We start from the raw sequence: 21,012 nt of genomic DNA, 5'->3' as shown, positions 1-21,012 counted from the left end.
TATACGGTATACACTGCATAGTATAATATATATATTCTATACTGTGTATGGTATATATACCTTACTAAAGAGCACTATAGTACTTACGCTATTTTCTGTAGCACTGTAAACCAGTACTCACTACCCTTCTGGGGCTATTTTCTGCCTGTGAAGACAAGGCAATACTGGTTGACTCTTGGCAGTCTATGATTTAGCAAATGTTGTCACAGAGTTTTGCTACTAAACAAACTGTGGCCTTGCTTTCCTGGATCTCCTGGGCACCCAACCTGCAGAAGACTCTGCTCCTCTGTCTTAATCTGGGGTGCAGTAATGGAAGTGTCCCAGGGAGAATGAACATGGGGGCACCGAGGCAAGAGAACTGAAGCCATGTTTTTATTATTTCTTACCCCAATCCACTGGCCCAAACCATGATAGACTATGTCACCTCATTCATTTAACTAGAAGTATGTTTTACAACCACTACATTTTAAAGTGGGGTTACTGAGAGGTTACCTGGCTGGGTGTCAAGAGGTGTGCGTGTCATTAGGCCAGCTTTAAATATTCCAGGTGAAAAATCCGCAGCCTTTCCTTTATGGGGCAGGAATTTGGGGCCATCATTGCTCCTGAGGACAGAGACGACTCCAAGTTGTGCTTGGAGGGAACCGTGGGCCTCGTTTACAGGCGTCCCCTCAGGCAACTCCTGGCAAAGGTAGAGGGGCCTTTTCTTATGGCCGGGTCCTCGTCAGCCTGTTCAGCTTGCCTTAGTGTCACTCCCGTCTCCAGGGCACGTGGTCGGCCAGATCGGCCACCTCTGGTAGGTCTCAGGACAATTATCCATGTCTTACAAGTTAAGGAATCTGAGGTTCAAACAGAGTGAGTCGTGAGGCCACAACTGACTTCTGACAACAAAAGCCCACGCTTACCCCTACTACATCACACTGCTCCCCACTTTCTACTTCAAATATCCTGTTTTTATCCAGCTGAGCCACTAAAATCCAAGTGACATTGGTCAGACCTAGTGGAGGAAACGGGTGAAAGGACTTCCGAGGAGGGGGCGTTTAGCAGCATTCTGGGGCTGAAGCCGGGTGTGGGACGCACTTGCTGGAGCCACTTGGAGGAAAGAGCCCTGGACTGGAGGTGGGGAGCCTGGGGCTGGTCAAGGCTCTCCCCCAACAAACTGCTCTGGGGCTGGGCTTGCCCCTCGCTCCATGAGGAAGCCTGTGAGTCCCCGCCCCCCACCAGGTTCATCTTCTTTACAAGCTGATTTCAAAGGACAGCTCTGTACTAGTCCTCATCAGTTTTGCTCTTACCCAGGATAGCCATCTTCCAGCCTTCAAAAGAAGGGGAGAGGATACATAAAGCAACAGACCAGCAACAGACAAGGGTTCCTCTTGCTTCCCCTGCCCCTTCGAGCCCTCCCAAGCAGTCAGGGACAGATGGCAGAGTGAGGACGCCCAGCAAGCATGCCGCCTGAGCCTCACTGCCTGTCCCCCCTCTCTCCGGAAGCGGGAGGGCTGACTCTAACTGTACACAACGGCTATGACCACTGGCCAGCCCCTCCCCACAGGGACCCCTCCCCTTCAAATGTGTCTGGGGTTGAAGGGCCCTAGCTGGCTGTGTGTGCGGGCCAGGCAGTACACTCAAGACAACCATTCGCATAAACAGGAAACATCACGGCCTACAGGATCAGCTTTGTTAGCAGGCCAAAAGAACTCTGATTTCATTTTATAAAGTGAAAGTCATTACACAGGAATGCTTGGGAAACCGGTCAGCAGACCAATCTGAGGATTTTCCCATATGCCACCTCAGCACTAGCCATGGCGGTCACTGCCTCTTAGCTGCCGCCGCCTCATTTCCCAGTGGGGAGCTGGGACAGGGGATGGCCTTCCCGTCTCCCTCAGGGCACTGTGGCCAGGGACTGGCCCAATTACAGATGGTCTCAAGGACGAAGCAGGGAGCCATGGGGTGTCCTTGAGACCTCCAATTCAAAAGTGGCATTTGTGGACACTGGTCCTGAGGAGGCACATAAATGAACCAAAGCAGAGGGAAATGGGCAAACATGAGACACTGGAGAAAGAAGAGAAGAGAACAATCCTTCAAGCTAAAAATACACAGGGATGTGTTATTTTAGTCTATTTGGCCTCATTTTTCCACAGGGTTGTCTGACATGCTGCCTAGAGACACATTTACAGACTGGAGGAGTGATGAATGACACGGGTCTCTTTAAGTGCTACAGGGCCCTCGTGTTTTCCTCTGTGGAATCTTAGACAACATGGCTAAATCACTTTATACCATAAAACTTTCCTCTTCAGGTCTTGCAATTTTATTTACATTTCTGTAACACACACACACTTGCTACCTTTTAATATAAAAAGTATATATATTCATTTTAAAAAGTTAAAATATAAAAGTACACAAAATAAAAAGAGTGACTTGAAACTTTCCTCTTCAAGGGGAGGCACAGACATCAACCTCGTAAAAGGTCAGGACTCGTGGCCCAGGTGCGGGGTCACAGGAGTTGGGTTCTTCAGAGACTTTCGGAACTTGCTCTGAAGGAAAACCCTCGGCACACACAGGCCTTCTTTTTTATTCACCGTCTCACGAAACACATACTCGTTCACCTCTTCTTCGTAACCTGTGTCCATAAAGAGCCGTGCCAGGAATTCTAGAAGACAAGCAGATCGACAGCGCTCGCAGTCTGGACTCCACTGCGCCACTGAGCAGTGGTGAGGGGGGTGGGAGGCTGAGACAGGGCGTCCTTAATGGAAGGAGAACCTCAACACTAAAAGGTAAAGAAGGTTTTGTTCTGGAAAGTTAACAAACTCCTACTTCTCCCTATCAAACAAAAACTCCCAAATAAACAATAAGCAAAAAAGTTTAAGAACAACCTGTAGTACGCCCTCCTTGCCCTACTGTGAGTCCCCAAGGACAAGAGTCTGAGTAAAAAGAAACACAATTCCAGACTGGCTGTACTCATGCAAAATGCGTGTGTGCTCAATTTGTTTACATCAAGCACCTCATCTATGCTAACATGAAGGAGGAAAATCGGTGACCAAAGTGGGGAGAAAAAAAATCTTCTGGTGGTGACATACCCTAAGGAAAAGTTAATCCAAGTAATACATCACTACACATTAAGTGAAACAAATAGAATGGCTACGCAGCAAAAACAAAGACTCTTATCGAGGGCATTACTCCGAAGAATGTGCTCTGAAGCACTTTGCAGATATTACTGTATCTTCTCAATTATTTATAATTGGTTTAATCAGATTTCATGAATCCAAAACATTAAAACAAATTTTTAATTTTCACCGCACATTTTTAATGGTTTTGTAGTTTTAATGTTAATCACTCATTTTTAGCTTTATTTTTGAGTTTAAGAGAATATTTCACTTCAAGAAATACAAATGTTGTAAAAATTAGAGCTTAAGAAGGTAATCATCTTGTGGTTCAGATTACAGGCACACCTCAGAGATATTGTGGGTTCGGTTCCAGACCACCACAATAAAGGCAAATATTGCAATAAAGTGAACCACACGAATTTTCTGGTTTCTCAGTGCATATGAAAGTTATGTTTACACTATACTGTAGTCTATTAAGTACGCAGTAGCACTGTGTCTAAAAAAACAATGTGTATACCTTAATTAAAAAATACTTTATTGCTAAATATTGCTAACCATCATCTGAGCCTGCAGAGAGTCTTAGTAGTAACATCAAAGATCACTGACCACAGATCACCATAGGAAATATAATAATTTATAATAGTTCAAAATATTGTGAGAATTACCAAAATCTGACATAGAGGCATGAAGTGAGCAAATGCTGTTGGAAAAATGGTGCCAATAGACTTGTTTGACACAGGGTTGTCACGAACATCCCATTTACGAAAAATGCAATATCCATGAAGCACAATAAAACGAGGTATGCCTGTATTTAACAGGCTTAAAACTAACGTTCAAAATACCTAAAAGACTAAAATCATGCTCGGTGTTTGGATGGTTTTCTTATCAAAAATGACCTTTTAAAGACCCCTCTATAGCAAATTTGTGTAAAAACAGTTTCAATCACTTTTTTTTCTTAAAGATTTGTCTTGATGTGGACCATTTTTGAAATCTTTATTGAATTTGTTACAATATTGCTTGTTTTTTATCTTGATTTTTTGGCCTCGAGGCATGTGGGGTCTTAGCTCCCCAGCCAGGGATCGAACCTGCACCCTCTGCATTGGAAGGTAAAGTCTTAACCACTGGACCGCCAGGGAAGTCCCTCAATCACTTTTATAGAAAAAGGTTTCTTACCTTTGTGAGACTCAAGTAATCTCAAGGCACTACCCTGTCCTATTTGCTTTATTCCTGAGTGGACGAAGTGAAGATTCTGGTTTGCTCTCCCCCCTTTCCAGCGCAGCTCCTGGCGTCATCCACATGGCGGCGCATCAGAGCCTGTCCACTGATCCGGCTCACTAACTGGACACCATCACCAGAGGTGGCTTGTGAGCTCACAGCCGGGGCTGGTAAGTGGTGCGCATGACCGGGCTTGTTCTGGGACCTTGTGCTTGTGAGCGGGGTACAGTCACCCCCACTCCAACTGGTACCACAGTGACAATGCAATCAAGGAAACAGCAGTCAAGACAGAGTTCAGCAATCTTACCATCAGTGAAAAAATACGATCTGGTTCCATCTTGTCTAACATAAAAGTTTTCTGCAAGTTTGCTGCCGGCTTTAAACCTAAGCATGGCATGATCATACAGCCCATAGTCGCGAAACAAGACACTTTTGCCTGGTTTTAATACCTACGAAACAAAACAGGCTGCACGTAACTCGGGGACCCAGTCAAACAGAGCTTACTATAAAATAAAACCTGATTGATTTAGGGATTAAAATAACCTGCATTTGTGACAGTTATGAAAGGGGCCAGACTGCAACACCCATACTATGAAGGAAAAGGGCCTGATAAGCAAAGGTGTGCTAAGACTTGGCAGTGTCCTGTGCGCTGGAGGGGTACTTCCTGAGCACTAATGAGAGCTCTGTGGAAGGTCCAGTGTCACACAATTAAAGTGTTAAAGACATTAGAAGAAACAATCATACCCTCACTAAAGCACGTTCTCCCACCATTTTATTAGCCATCTCCTACTCCATGACCCTGAAGTCAAATTGTTTCTTTAAAAAAATTCGATGTCATTTTCACTTTTTACTGATTTTTTGGCCTTCCTCATCCTGAGTCTCAGCTCTGGTCTCCCAGGCTACAATTCTGTATGGCTTGCCCACCACACTAACAGTGGACGGCCCGCTATAGCTTACCAGACATTTTCTCATTGGGTCTTCATACAATTCTGGGAGGAAGGAAGGAAGGAGTGTGATTATCCTCTGTGAGACAAGGAAACTGGTAGCAGAAGAGGGAAGTGATTTGCCCATGATCATACAACAGCTACTAAGGAGGGGAGGCAGGACTCACGCTGGGGTAAAAGGCATCACATTGCAGGATCAGGGACGTTTGTTAGCCCTGGGCAGAGAAGGGGCGGGGGGTGTCATTCCAATTCCGTCCTCACTACTGACAAGACAAGAGAGGCTGTGAGGGAAGGGGTAACTTGAGTATTCTTCCCACACTGCTGCACTTCTTGATTTGAGGTGAAGCATCTTCACACTAGTGCAGTGTGTAGAGAAGGGACCAGTGTCAGGCTCCGGTGGGAGTTCCTCACTACAGCCTTTCAGAAATAGCTGTCACAGAGCAGATGTCTCAAAAATTGGAAGGTAAAATCCGCTGGGAGTGGTATAACTGCCCCTCTCTTACACAGCAAATAGCCATATGCTTTTCAGAATGAAAAGAAAGTGGTACTCGCTGTGACACTTGCTTTTTATGCGGGGATTCTTTCAAACTGCATAACTTTACCAAATAAGAGTGGACTTCAAAAGGGGGCATTGATTTTATTAAATATTTTCTGCCCCATCACATCAACAAGATGATCTTTAAGACATGACATGTAGCACCTATTATAGTAGATTTCTGATGTAATTTGATGTGTTTCCTCTTCCTAAATAGAATAGGAAAGATGGCCCATAATACTTCCAAATGTGCTGCAGATTTTCTCATTTAGCAAATTCTCTTCTCTTTTTTTTTTTTGGCCACGTCCCATGGCTTGTGGGATATTAGTTCCCAACCAGGGATCGAACCCACGCCCTTGGCACTGAAAGCACGGAGTCCTAACCACTGGACTGCCAGGGAATTCCGTCATTTAGCGAATTCTTATCAACACAAGCATGCATTTAAAATACTGTCAGTAAAGTGCCTCTTAGATAAAAACATTCATACCTTGGTCAGAAATGCTAAATTTTAAAATGTGAATAACTGAGAAGGAAGAAGTCTGAAAATTTTAGTCTGTGTGAGAAACAAATCATTCTTAATTTCAGAGGGAAGGAAAGGCTGCAAGGGACACTTGCTCAGGAATTTGGGAAATCCTGGTCCATGTCCCAGCTCTTCTGTCAACTGGTTGAATGACCGTGGACAACATTTCATCCCTCTGAATGTGTTCTCTCGTCCGTAAGACAGTAATTATGGTGTAACACCTCCTTTGATGGCGGGGCTGTGCAGCCACCGGCTTTCCTCACCCTCCCAACAGCTCCAGGAAGAGAGCAGGCGAGGTCGACCAGACCCACTCCACGCTGCGTGAGTCTCAGAGTACAAGTGACTCGCCTGGGCTTTCAAGGCAAGTCAGTGGCACAGGGAAGACCAAAATCTCGTCTTCTGATGACAAACTTGGTCTATTTTTATTTTACTGTTCTATTCCAAAACTGAGGGAATTCAACTTTAAGGCTGCCTTTCAGTGTAAAATTATGTGGTTTTAAAATTTCTCAGGTGTTTACATCCTAGAGTAATTAGCTCTACCGTACAACAGCTTATTACTGTAGCTGATCAAGCAAGACTGCAGAGCTGCCCAAAGGGTGCCTGATTGTCAGAGGCTGAGAGTTCGCTTCTTCCAGTAATTTCCTCATGAAGCACATGGTCTCAAATTAATGAACCAGTGACTGGCTATGCATGACAGCATCACACTGCTGCCGTGAACTCATTCCAGGTCAGTTGAAAAAGGATTTCTATTGGGGGGTAAAAACAGGAAGACTGCTGAAATGGAATTTGTTACTATAAGAAAGGGGCCAGGTATGGACTGGGACAGCTCAAGTTAACTTTTCTTTTAATATAACACTTCATTACATACTAAAATATAGATAACATGCTGTATGTTTCCATTTAAGTCAAGAATAGGCATATCCTCATTAATACCTGGCTCTGTCAGACTTAACTTTATTCATCTAATGGTGTCTCATTATGGTTTTATTTTCCATTTCCTGGGTTATTGAGGCTATCTTTTCATATGTTAACTATTTGTGTGTTCTCTTCTATAAATTGACTGTTTGCTCATTTTTCTATTGTCATTCTTACTGTTACTCAGGAATTCCTTATACATTCTGGATACTAAGCCAACCAGGGATCGAAGCCATGGCCCCTGCAGTGGAAGCTCGGAATCTTAACCACTAGACCGCCAAGGAAGTCCCTCAGTTGAATAGATTTCAAGTTACTTTTCCCACCTTGTCTTTTTAATTTCTTTGAATTATATTGTCTTTTGAAGAACAGAAACTCTTAATTTTTTTACCATCATCTTTATGCATAGAATGTGTTTGAGTCTTTGAGAAAATTTTCCCTACTCTGAAGTCAAAGATTTTCTCCTATATTTTCTTCTGAAAGGCTTAAACTTTTGTCTTTTCCATTTGTCTTTAAATCCACCTGGAATGACTTTTGTATAGGAGGTGAAGTAGGAATACAATTTTGGTTTTTCCCCACGTGGACTACCAACAGTCCCAGAATCATTTGCTGAGCAGTCCTTTTCCCAGTGATCTTCAATGTCACCTCTATCAACTATCAAATTTCCAAATATATATGGATCTGCTTTTAAGCTATCACATTCCATTTGTCAATTTGTCTGTCCCTCTGCCAACACCATTGTGTCTTAATAATTGTAGTTGTAACAAGCCTTTATATCTGGCAGGGTATAAATCTGCCCATCGCCTTCTTCTTCAAGAGTGTTTTGACTCTTTGTTCCTTCATGTAAATTTAAAATCAGCTGTCAATTTCCTCAAAAAAAAAAAAAAAAGTCTACCAAAAAACTCAAAATCAAACAAAGAAGTAGAACAAAACATGTAACATGAAGCAGAAAAGTAAGATTGCACAATGCATGTTACTCTTTTTTACATGTACAGTTCTGTGGCACTGAGTACATTCATCTTACACTTATGTAATTCTGTTAATATTTTCTCATTAGACAATCATATTATCTGCAAATAATGACTTCTGTTTCTTTCTCATTCTAAAACCCTTTATTCCCTTTTCTGGTCTTCTCCAACTGACTAGGACCTCCAGTATAATGATGGATAGAATATTGACAGTGGGCACTCTCGTCCCCAGTAAAGTTCCAGACACTCCTTACTCTGCCCCTATTACCTCCTACTCCTTCCTAATCCCCAAAACCCTCCATCAGTGAAATCACTGGTATCCTGAATGTTCCCTTCACATTCTCCTGCTAACAAAATCCTGACTGTCCCCTGAGGACGCAGTTTTCCCTGCAACCTCTCAAGTCAGGCTGTGTTTTCTCCCATGGTCCTTGTACCACTGGGCATGGGAATGGGGCTGGGGTCCTCCTTGCCCCATTGCTACTTTCTGTGCATTCCCCTTTCTCCTCCCCAAGCCTCAGGTCTGAATCTCCTGTCATCAGATCATACCACCCACTATCCCTTATTGTTAGTCATCTATTAGTTCCAGGGTCATTTCCCTCCATTTCATGATGAATGCATCTTGTGGTTTATGCTTTCATCCTCATACTACTCCATTCTTAATTCCCATCAATTTCAACATGCACGTGGATTATGCTTCCAAATATGCTGGCCTCAATGATTTGAGCTTCTCTCTTCCAAAGATCTCGTCCTCCACCCTACCTTAATCACTCGCTTCCACAGTAATGTCCTAAGGTCTTGTCAACACTGTAAAGTATAACCCCTTCATACTCTCAGTGTCACACAAGTCACTCTCCGACCACCCCCTACACCATTTTTCCAGCTCTCTAATTCCCCATCTTTCATAAACCTTCACCTTCACCTGAGCCATCAAATCAGGGATCCTCCAATCGGTCCCCTCTTCCCTCTTTACCCAGCTTAAGTCCCATGCCCATCTGTGGATACACGCTGGGTTCTCATCCGTTCATATGCCAGGGCAGGGAAAGGAGAGGTAAGGAGGAAAAAACCTTACAAAACCTCACAAGCAGAGGGCTAAAACCAATGTGGCAATATCTGAATTTTTTAAAAAATTGTTTTCAGTGAGAATAGTTATTCCCTAACAGGTTTCCAGCATCTTGAAATTTCTACCTCACTACTCTTTTAAAACATCACAAACCAGGGTTAAATTTTAATGTACAGCTCTACATATACAGAGGCTCTCAACTAATGTCCACTTTCTCAGCTTGCTGGACACTTTCCACTCTCTCTGTAAACAGACTGACTGAAGCCATGACCCCCTGAGCAGGTGAGGCTCCCAGGCTCTCTAGATGGTGCGCCATTACACTCCAGGGCCTCCCGGGGAGCTGGTGCTCCCATCAGTCACTGGTGTTCATGCCCAAGCTTGCTCGTGCTGCTGTTCTGAGATTTATCATTATATACACAATATAAACAATGCAATATGAACGTGAACAGAAGGCAGTTTTATTTCCTATGAAAAGTATGTTGAATACTTTGGAAAGACTTGTTAAACAAACACTGAACAAACTTCTATTTAAGCGTGGGAGAATCAACTATGAAAGTCTGGGTAAAAATATAAAAGACTGCCCTCATATTACTTTTCAATTGTTTTTAAGTTCTTGCTGTAAAGAAACCAAAACTCTATTACATTTATGATTTATGTAAGATAAATGGCCCCATACTCAAAGAAAAGGCCTTAGCTCTACATGAAAAGAATGATAAGTGAGTATTAACATATTTTAACTTATAATAAAATGTTTACGGTAAGAAGGTACCATTTTTAAAAATCATTTCTTGACTTAGTTGATTTTAAGTTAATCAACATGGTTACCCACTGTTTGTACAGCTAAGAGAGCCTCTATTGTAGTTTACAAAGCACCTCGTACCTGATCTTACCTGCATCTCACAATAACCCCATGAGTGAAAGACACCCCCATTTTACAGACAAGAAAACTGAGGCCCAGAGAAGAATGAAAAGGTGGCCTATCTTGAGTCACATGACTTAGGAGTGATGCTTTACTCCCTGAGTGCTGCAGCAGCCTCCTGGTGGCCACAGCAGCTTGGGTCCTCCCCAGTCTAACAACAATGATGGGAGTAACAACAATGACGACCACAGCTGACTTTTAAAGAGCACTCACCATTTCTAGGCACTGCACTAAGCACTTAAAACACATCTCATATAATCTCCCGCAAATCCTAAGATCTAGGAACTATTATCTCAACATTCCACAGGTAATGAAATGGAGGCTCAGAAAGGTAAAGGAAGTTGCCTGCATTAGGGGAGCCAGATTTGATTCTAGGCACCCTGACTCCAGACTGTGTGCTCTTGTGCACTGAACTATGCTTCCTCTCATTTTACAGCAAGACTCCACAGATCCTAGGCAGCTGCAAAATCACCCCTGCTCCAAGGCTGGCCAAGCTCTGAAGGGCAGCGATAGCCACCAGGCAAATGAGAATTTAGGGTGGATGTTTTATGCAGGAGAACTTTCTTCCCTACACTGACTATGCAGCCCACCTCGTGAGATCGGGGAGACTCTGTGAATCGAGACAGCACATGAGCCTCAGAGGGAAGGTAAGTGAAAAGATCAGGACATCTAACCCTCAAGTGCAGGCTCCCAATTACTAACCTTGTAAATGTTTTGTAAGACAAGGTGCATTTTATCAGGGTGAACCGCAGAGAGCACAAATATCAACATGACAACATCCACAGACTCTGGGGGCACGTGTTCCAGAAGGTCATCTTTAGTCAGATCACACTGGAATACCTTGCATCTTTCTGTGTCATATAAAGGATTTTGCTAGGGAGGAGAAAAACACAAAATAATTTTAACACCACATCCACGTTGATACATAGAGAAAAACACAGCATCAAAAGGAGATCCTATTTCTATGTATACACTGCTGCACAGAAATCAATGATCACTTTGTAAGTGGGTAAAACTGAGTAATGAACCATTTGCACATTAAAGCATGTAATGTTCACTACTGCTGCAACAGACAATATTTCATTTTAACAAATCACGTTTTTCCTTTTAAAAAAATTTTTATTTTATATTGGAGTACATTTGATTAACAGTGTTGTTAGTTTCAGGTGTACAGCAGAGTGATTCAGTTATACATATACATGTACCTATTCTTTTTCCAATTCTTTTCCCATTTAGGTTATTACAGAGTATTGAGCAGAGTTCCCTGTGCTATACAGCAGGTCCTTGTTGGTTACCTGTTTTAAATATATTAACCAATCATTTTTAACTGAGTACACAGTCTATCCCATATTCCAAACTGAGCATTTTAGAAGCATGTAACTCCAGAGGGATGATAATCCAAAACCAGCCTCTGCTCCCTTAACCCTATGAGAAGCCCTTCCAACTTCCTTTACTGAGATGCTCCCACAGTTCTTCTGGGTATATTTTCCCTTGATGCAGCAAGCTAATAAAACCTAACTTTTTTTTTTTTTTTTTTTTTAACTACAAGTGAGTTCCTGGTACATTTTGGTTGATGGTTTCAACACATGTATAAGAGCATTATGGAAAAAAAAATCAAACTTTTCTTTAATGTGAATAAGGACTTTAATAAAGAGAGAGATATACAAAGTTATTGGATGGGAAGGTTCAATGTTGAAAAGGTGTCAGTTCTACCTATAACTCCTCTTATAAATCCAATGCAATCTCAACTGAATCTCCACAGATTCTAGAAACTTGACAAGGTAAATTTTATTCATCTGGAAGTGAAAATCTTGAGGAATAGCCAAGATGATTTTTTTTTTTGATAGTGGCCATCCTAATGGCTGTGAGGTGATATCACATTGTGGGGTTTTTTTTTGTTTGTTTTTAATGTATTTATTTTATTGATTTATTTTTTTTGGCTGTGTTGGGTCTTCACTGCTGTGCACGGGCTTTCTCTAGTTGCAGTGAGCAGGAGTTACTCTTCATTGTGGTGTGCAGGCTTCTCATTGCGGTGGCTTCTCTTGTTGCACAGTAAGGGCTCTAGGCACGTGGGCTTCAGTAGTTGCAGCATGCAGGCTCAGTAGTTGTGGCTCACGGGCTCTAGAGCACAGGCTCAGTAGTTGTGGCACACCGGCTTAGCTGCTCCACGGCATGTGGGATCTTCCCGGACCAGGGCTCGAACCCGTATCCCCTGCACTGGCAGGTGGATTCTTAACCACTGTGCCAACAGGGAAGTCCTCCAAGATGATTTTTAAATGAAGAACAGTGGAAGAGGAGGCACACTACTGGACATCAAAACACATTACAAAATGAATTACTAAAACAGTGTGGTTTGAGAATGGGGACAAATATATCACTGAGACAGAACACAGTCCCCAAACAGACCCACGTATAAAGAGGGATCAGTAGTGTATATGACAGAAGAGAGATGACAAAAATGGCAATTAGATTAAAAAAAAAGGTAGATAATAGGGACTTCCCTGGTGGCGTAGTTAAGAATCCGCCTGCCAATGCAGGGGACATGGGTTCGAGCCCTGGTCTGGGAAGATCCCACAGGCTGCGGAGCAACTAAACTCGTGCACCACAACTACTGAGACTGTGCTCTAGAGTCCACAAGCCACAACTACTGAGCCCGCGTGCCACAACTACTGAAGTCCGCGTGCCTAGAACCCGTGCTCCGCAACAAGAGAAGCCACCGCAATGAGAAGCCTATGCACCGCAACGAAGAGTAGCCCCCTCTCTCCGCAACTAGAGAAAGCCCGCGCATAGCAACAAAGACCCAACATGGCCAAAAATAAATTAAAAAAAAAAAAGTAGACAATACAGGTGACAATTATCAGGAATGGAAAACGAATTTCTCACTCAATTCACTGTTTGAACAGCTAGCTCTATCCACTTCCGTTAGAGGACAGCAGACCACTTGGAGTAATAAAAGACTTGCAGCTCCAGTGCAGAGATGTAGAGAGGTGGAGAGATGTAGCTCCCATCCTTATGGGAAACAAGCTGGACAGAAAGCAACTTTATGTGAACCCATGAAAGAACAGAGGTCAAAGAACCACCAGCCATCCCCAAATCTGGAGAGGGACAGGTGCCTTCAGGGAGACGCAGGACCCAAGCGTTTGCTTACCTGAGGCAGTAGCCTTCAGCCTGGGAAGAGAAAATTAGAAATGTGACAAACAGATGAAGCCATCGGGATGTTCCCACCCTTTGCAGGTGTTTCCACCAAGGACATCACCAGGCTCTCACAGAGACAATGGTGCTCTTTCTGGTGCTGGACTTTCTCACCTCCTTTAAGGGAGGAAAGGTTTAACCTGCAGGGGAAAAGTCATCTGAGGCCTGTATCCTTAGGGCACTGGTGGAGTACCACTACCACTGGGGGAGGGCCCTACTCTTCCCAGACCTAGTCTTAATCTGCAGAGAGAATGGCCTCAAGACCACAGAGGATGACAGAGGTGGGGAAGCGATGGGAGAGAAAAGCTCTATTCCTGGAGAAGCAGAAACACTTGTGAGGGCCACACCCCTAAAACACAGGTCCATTATGTAGTTCAAAAACTGAGAATCAGAACATTAGAGAAAGTCTCTCCCCACATACTACCAACAAGTCTCCAGTAATAACAGTGGATTGCTGGGAAAGCTGCAAGAGACAGACTCTTCATGGTGAACAGCACAAAGGGAAGACCCAAAGCCAAGAGGAGCAACAAAAACAAAGTCACCAGAGGAGTTTGAAGTCTCTGAGGCCCATAGCAACAACAAACCTCACAGGTAACTATAGCAACAAGAGACTTCAAATAGAGCCCAACTCCTGTCTAGATTATTACAAATCCTTATTACCTCAGTATCCACTGCCCTATATAACATACCCGGCTTTCAACAAAAAAGAACAAGGCATACCAAAAGGCAAGAAAAAATATGGTCTGAAGAGACAATCAATCATGAGAACCAGACTCAAATATGACACAGACGTTGGAACTACAGGTTTGGACATTTAAAATAACTGTGATTAACATATTAAAGGCTCTAAAGGAAAAGGTAGACAACATGCAAGATCAGATAGGTAATTTCACAGAGAGATAGAAACTACAAAACAAATCAACTGGAAATGCTAAAAACCAAAAGCTTAGTTACAGAAATGAAGAATGCTTTTGACAGGCACATCAACAGGAATGCCTACCGCTTAAAGAGGAACCAGTGAACTTGATGATAGGACAACAGAAATTACACAAACTGAAGAAAGGGAAAAAAAGTTAAAAACAAAAAACCAGCATCCAAGAGCTGTGAGACAATACAAATGGTATAACATACAAGTAATTGGAATCCTAGAAGGAGAAGAGGAAACAGAGCTGAAGAAATACTTGAGATACAATGGCCAAACTTTTTCCAGATTGATTAAAAACCATAACCAAAATTTTAAAAAGCATATCTGTGTGATTATAGAACTTCTAAACAAGACATAAAACCTTAGTACCTTAAAAGGAAAAGATTATCAGATTGGTTCAAGATGGCAGAGTAGAAGGACGTGCGCTCACTCCCTCTTGCGAGAGCACCGGAATCACAACCAACTGCTGAACAATCATCAACATGAAGATACTGGAACTCACCAAAAACGATACCTCGTACCCAAAGACAAAGGAGAAGCCACAATGAGATGGTAGGAGGGGCGCAATCACAATAAAAGCAATTCCAATAACTGCTGAGTGGGTGACTCACAAACTAGAGAACACTTATACCACAGAAGTCCACCCACTGGAGTGAAGGTTCTGAGCCCTACATAAGGCTTCCCAACCTGGGGGTCCGGCAACGGGAGGAGGAATTCCTAGAGAATCAGACTTTGAAGGCTAGTGGGAATTGATTGCAGGACTTCGACAGGACTGGAGGAAATAGAGACTCCACTCTTGGAGGGCACACACAAAGTAGTGTGTGCATCGGGACCCAGGGGAAGGAGCAGTGACCCCAGGGGAGACTGAACCAGACCTACCTGCTAGTGTTGGAGGATCTCCTGCAGAGGCACGGGGTGGCTGTGGCTCACCGTGAGGACAAGGACACTGGCAGCAGAAGTTCTGGGAAGTACTCCTTGGCGTGAAGCCTCCCAGATTCTGCTATTAGCCCCACCAAAGAGCCCAGGTAGGCTCCAGTGTTGGGTCGCCTCAAGCCAACCAACAGGGAGGGAACCAAGCCCCACTCACCAGCAGACAAGCGGATTAAAGTTTTACTGAGCTCTGCCCACCTGAGCAACAGCCAACTCTACCCACCACCAGTCCCTCCCATCAGGAAACTTGCACAGCCTCATCCACCCCAGGGCAGACAGCAGAAGCAAGAAGAACTACAATCCTGCAGCCTGTGGAACAAAAACCACATTCACAGGAAGACAGACAAGATGAAAAGGCAGAGGGCTATGTACCAGATGAAGGAACAAGATAAAACCCCAGAAAAACAACTAAATGAAGAGGAGATAGGCAACCTTCCAGAACAAGAATTCAGAATAATGATGGTGAAGATGATCCAGGACCTCAGAAAAAGAATGGAGGCAAAGATCGAGAAGATGCAAGAAATGTTTAACAAAGACCTAGAAGAATTAAAGAACAAACAAACAGAGATGAACAATACAATAACTGAAATGAAAGCTACACTAGAAGGAATCAATAGCAGAATTACTGAGGTAGAAGAAGGATAAGTGACCTGGACGACAGAATGGTGGAATTCACTGCCACAGAACAGAATAAAGAAAAAAGAATGAAAAGAAATGAAGACAGCCTAAGAGACCTCTGGGACAACATTAAACGCAACAACATTCGCATTATAGGGGTCCCAGAAGAAGAGAGAGAGAAAGGACCCGAGAAAATATTTGAAGAGATTAGAGTCGAAAACTTCCCTAACATGAGAAAGGAAATAGCCACCCAAGTCCAGGAAGGGCAGAGAGTCCCAGGCAGGATAAACCCAAGGAGAAACACACCGAGACACATAGTAATCAAATTGACAAAAATTAAAGACAAAGAAAAATTACTGAAAGCAACAAGGGAAAAAAGACAAACAACATACAAGGGAACTCCCACAAGGTTAACAGCTGATTTCTCAGTCGAAACTCTACAAGCCAGAAGGGAGTGGCATGATATATTTAAAGTGATGAAGGGGAAGAACCTACAACCAAGATTACTCTACCCAGCAAGGATCTCATTCAGATTTGACGGAGAAATCAAAAGTTTTACAGACAAGCAAAAGCTAAGAGAATTCAGCACTACCAAACCAGCTCTACAACAAATGCTGAAGGAACTTCTCTAAGTGGGAAACACAAGAGAAGAAAAAGACCTACAAAAACAAATCAGTAACAATTAAGAAAATGGTAATAGGAACATATATATCGGTAATTACCTTAAATGTGAATGGATTAAATGCTCCAACCAAAAGACACAGGCTCGCTGAATGGATACAAAAACAAGACCCATACATATGCTGTCTACAAGAGACCAACTTGAGACCTAGGGACCCATACAGACTGAAAATGAGGGGATGGAAAAAGATATGCCATGCAAGTGGAAATCAAAAGAAAGCTGGAGTAGCAATACTCATATCAGATAAAATAGACTTTAAAATAAAGAATGTTACAAGAGACAAGGAAGGACACTACATAATGATCAAGGGATCAATCCAAGAAGAAGATATAACAATTATAGATATATATGCACCCAACACAGGAGCACCTCTATACATAAGGCAACTGCTAACAGCTATAAAAGAGGAAATCGACAGTAACACAATAATAGTGGGGGACTTTAACACCTCACTTACACCAACGGACAGATCATCCAAACAGAAAATTAATAAGGAAACACAGGCTTTAAATGACATAACAGACCAGATAGATTTAATTGATATTTATAGGACATTCCATCCAAAAACAGCAGATTACACTTTCTTCTCAAGTGCACATGGAACATTCTCCAGGATAGATCACATCCTGGGTCACAGATCAAGCAGGGGACGTGGGTTGGATCCCTGGTCAGGGAACTAAGTTCCCACAAGCCGTGGGGCAACTAAGCCCGCACACCACAACTACCAAGCCTGAGCACCACAACTAGAGAGCCCGCACACCACAACTACTGAGCCCGCATGCTCTGGAGCCTGTGCACCACAACTACAGAGAAGCCCGTGCGCTGCAACGAAGAGCCCGCATGCCGCAACTAAGATGCGACACAGCCAAAAATAAATAAATAAATAATTGGAGACAGTACTTTTTGCCCATAAGATTGGGAGATACAAAGAAGACTGATGTCAAATGTTAAGGGCATAGAGGAAAAAATATCTTTATACTATTGGTGAAATTATAAATTGGTATAATTTTCTGGATGGAAGCTTGGCATTATCTACTTAAATTTCAACATGTATCCTTCCTCCAAGGAATTCTATTCTATTATTCACCACAGAAATAAGTGCACACATGTGTTTTGGGGCATGTGTACAATTTTGATTACATTAACCCTACTTGTAAGAGCAAAAAATTAGAAACAATTTGAACAATTATCAACAAGGCAATTGTTCCAGTATGGCATATCCGTTCTATGGAATACTACAACAGGTAAATGAAATGCAGTGGACCTACATGTACTAGGATGAAAAACTCAGCAAGATATAACATGGAGCGAAGAAAGCAAGTTATAGTACAATGTGATGCCACTATTTAAAAAGTCTAATAGATGCTAAAACTGTGAAAGGTTGATGGAAAACTACATATTTGCATGTTGCCAAAGTGTCTCCCACATATCTGTTAGTGACAAAAAGAAAATACCTGTGCAACAAAGGAATTAGGTAGTTACTACCTTAACCCAGTGATCAAAACTAGCATCACTTACAGCAAGAATACATTGCTGCCTCCTGGTAGGATGCAATATGAAAGAAACAACATCACCTACTAAAGTATTTTTGCCCAAAGTATTTTACCTGATTTAAATCTAACTTCTAGTTTACAGGAAATACAGAAACAAGTTAAACAATGATTAAAAGAAACAATCAGACCCAATTTGGAATGTGGGACCTCATTATAGAAAATGGCTTTCTCTCTGAAAATTCAATGTCAGTGGGTAAAAGGTCAAGGGGAAGGCAGGAATGTTTTAGGCTAAGGAGATTTAAGGTACATAATAAAGTGTAAGATGTAGTCCTTAATTAAATATAGCTATAAAAGACACCTGGGACTATTGGGGGAAATCTGAATCCAGACTGCGTATTAATGACATTAGGGAATTACAGTTATTTTTCGCAGATATGATAAGTATATTGTAGTCATGTAGAAAAAGTCCTCATTTTTTTTGAAGATGTAGGCATACATATTTAGGAGTGAAGTGTGTCAACATTTGTAACTTACTTTAAAACAGTTCAGCAAGTCTATAAAGCAAACATAGCAAAATGCTGGCAATCATTAAAACTGGATACAAGGATAAGGATGTTGTTTGGTATTTCTTTCTACTTTTCTGAATACTGCTATGTTTCTGTATGTATTATACATGTATGTAAACAGGAAAACTAGGTTCACAGTGATCATAGCTGGTTAGCTTCAGGGAGAGGACTGAAATTGGGCAAATGGGTGTAGAAGGCAGGTCCAACAAGTCTAGGAAAATATAACAAAACACACAGCTGGTGCACCAACCTTGACATATTCAACTGCTCTTGGAGAAAAATCACAGGCATAGGCAAAGATATTCGGATCTTCTAAAAGCGGGAATAAACAGTTCCCAACCCCACAGCCAGCTTCAAGCATAGTCAATTTTTGATCTTCAAACTGAGGAAAGAGAACCCAAAGTTACAGTACACTACATCTACATAATGAAGAAAAATCTAAAAGGTCCAGAACACGAGACAAGGTCTCTGTCCCCATGGAGTAGACAATTAAGTGAACTGATGACCCAAAGCCACTGATACCTCGTCCAGCACTGGGCAGTTTGGTGTGGAGAAAACACAGCATAATGGTTAACAGAATAGGCTCTGAGGTTAAACCGCGTGCACTCAAATCTGGACTGCTCCCCTTGCCCCGTGTTCTATCACTGGACAAATCACTTAAACAGCTTTGTGCCTCAATTTCATCAGCAAGTGGGGATAATTGTAACACCAAACTTCACCATGTTATTATAAGGCTTAAGTTACAGAACACACGTAAAGTTCTAGAAAACGGGCATGATAAAGTGTTCATCATTATTATTATGAACCTGTCATTGAAATCATTCAGCATGAATTTAATATTTACAACTTTCAGATTAGCTTTAAAGAAACAGAAAATGCCCCTCCTTTTTTTTAACTTACAAAAAAAGCATATATTTATCTACTTTTCCTTCTCTTGCCATAATACAGAAGCATGATGCTGATGGCCTGATATGTCGGTGTGAAGTGGCTGAAAGCCCCACCAGTCACTGATTTCAAAATTCTGTGACTGGCCTTTGTTAGACAACAGGACTGCAGTTACAGCGTCTTTTCTCCTCTGTATTATACAACTCAGCAACTGCTAAAACTACTTGAGACAAACAGTGTATATCTAAGGTACAAAAATTTATGAAGCCTCTGAGAGGTTTCATAAATTATCTCACACTCCCCCTGGGAATGCAATAAAGCACCCCTCTTCTACACATTTTAAATGAAGAACAGCTCAAATAACGTGTAATATTAGTTTACCTCTCTACATGATCTGAGCTCCTCAAACTCTCTGGTGGTCCAGTGTCTATCTTTGAAGAAATTAGTGCTATTTCTTTTGTAAAAAAGGTCCCAGTTCTTCTGAGCCTCTTTTTCCAGTTTTTGCTGTTTAAAATCAGACACTAAAGCTTGGTCTCTTTTCAGTTTCTCCTCTTCTTCAGAGCTGAGAATCCTTGCCTGAAGCCCTTTCCTTTGCAAAGCAGCCATCTCCTAAGTTGATGGTCATATATTTAACACTGCTGGAGATTCTCCATTCCTGAACAACCTGAGGAATTCAAGCGGATACTGCAGACACAGGCAGGGTTTTCTCAGATGTGGTCCCTCAGGTTGGGTCCAAGCCTCAGGCAGCATCGGGAGTTTCGCAGGAAAAAGAATGAGACTCCGGTTGGGGGGGTTCTAGAACAGTTTTTTAAAGATGCTGAGTTAGTGGTCCTACAACAGTTCTTTCACCTAACAGTTCAACTCAGCAAACATTTACTAGGTGCTGACCTTACACAAATCCCTGCCCCGCTATGGAAGAGGTCACAAAGACCAAGACACAGCCCCTGCCTTCAAAGGGCTGACATTCAGCGGCCAGAGCTCTCACGCACAGAACTGTAATTCAAACCAGAGTAAGTTAACTAATACAAAAAATCGCTCTGGTTTAGAAAAAGGTCACTGCCGAGAACTGACTGAGAAATCTTGGGTTCATCAATGTTCGGTGTCCGTGAAAGGGGTGTCTTACAAACAACCACAACGGCTGCACGAACTGGAAGCGGGTGGTCAATTCACAGACAGAAGGAGGGTCACCGTTTCCAAGGACCGGAGACTCAGTGTTTTTCGGGGAAAATGGAGCTAAGCCCGCGTGGCCTGAGTCTCTGAGTCTTACGAACCAGAGGGGGCGTCACTTCCCGGGGACTGAGGCCCTCGCGCCGCCGTCGGCACGCGAAGGGGAGGAAGAGACTCAGAGACGCGTGGCGTGGGGTCCCCAGGACACTCGGGATAACCCGGGCCGCCCGGCCGCCAGGGCCTGAGAGGACGGCGTGAACCTAGTCCGTCGCGCGCTGAGGCCCCGTCATAAGTACCTAGGTTCACCTGGAGGGTGGGGCCGGGCGCGCTGAGCCCTCAGCCAGGCCAGCCTCGGAAGCAAAATTTGGGAGCCACAGCGGCAA

At 42.8% G+C, this 21,012-nt stretch overlaps 1 protein-coding gene across 2 annotated transcripts; it reads right to left on the bottom strand.

The window, feature by feature from the left end:
- Positions 1–2,279: 2,279 nt before the first annotated feature.
- METTL6 (methyltransferase 6, tRNA N3-cytidine) lies at positions 2,280–20,083 on the bottom strand. Of its 2 annotated transcripts, XM_082459343.1 has the most exons (5): positions 19,844–20,083; positions 18,828–18,959; positions 10,874–11,044; positions 4,621–4,762; positions 2,280–2,644 (listed from the first exon to the last, which is right to left on the bottom strand). In XM_082459343.1, the coding sequence occupies exons 1-5, from the start codon at positions 20,066–20,068 to the stop codon at positions 2,463–2,465; spliced, it is 852 nt and encodes a 283-aa protein (XP_082315469.1). In that variant the 5' UTR covers positions 20,069–20,083; the 3' UTR covers positions 2,280–2,462. The 2 variants fall into 2 exon arrangements, with proteins under 2 accessions (XP_082315469.1, XP_082315470.1); XM_082459344.1 differs by lacking the exon at positions 4,621–4,762 and having other exon boundaries at positions 2,508–2,644.
- Between the last annotated feature and the right edge of the window lie 929 nt (positions 20,084–21,012).

The sequence above is a fragment of the Balaenoptera physalus genome (assembly GCF_965194825.1).
Source record: "Balaenoptera physalus genome assembly, chromosome: 4".
Classification (NCBI taxonomy): Eukaryota; Metazoa; Chordata; class Mammalia; order Artiodactyla; family Balaenopteridae; genus Balaenoptera; species Balaenoptera physalus.
The sequence above is the reverse complement of the archived record's forward strand: the minus strand, read 5'-3'. Positions and strand labels throughout refer to the sequence as shown.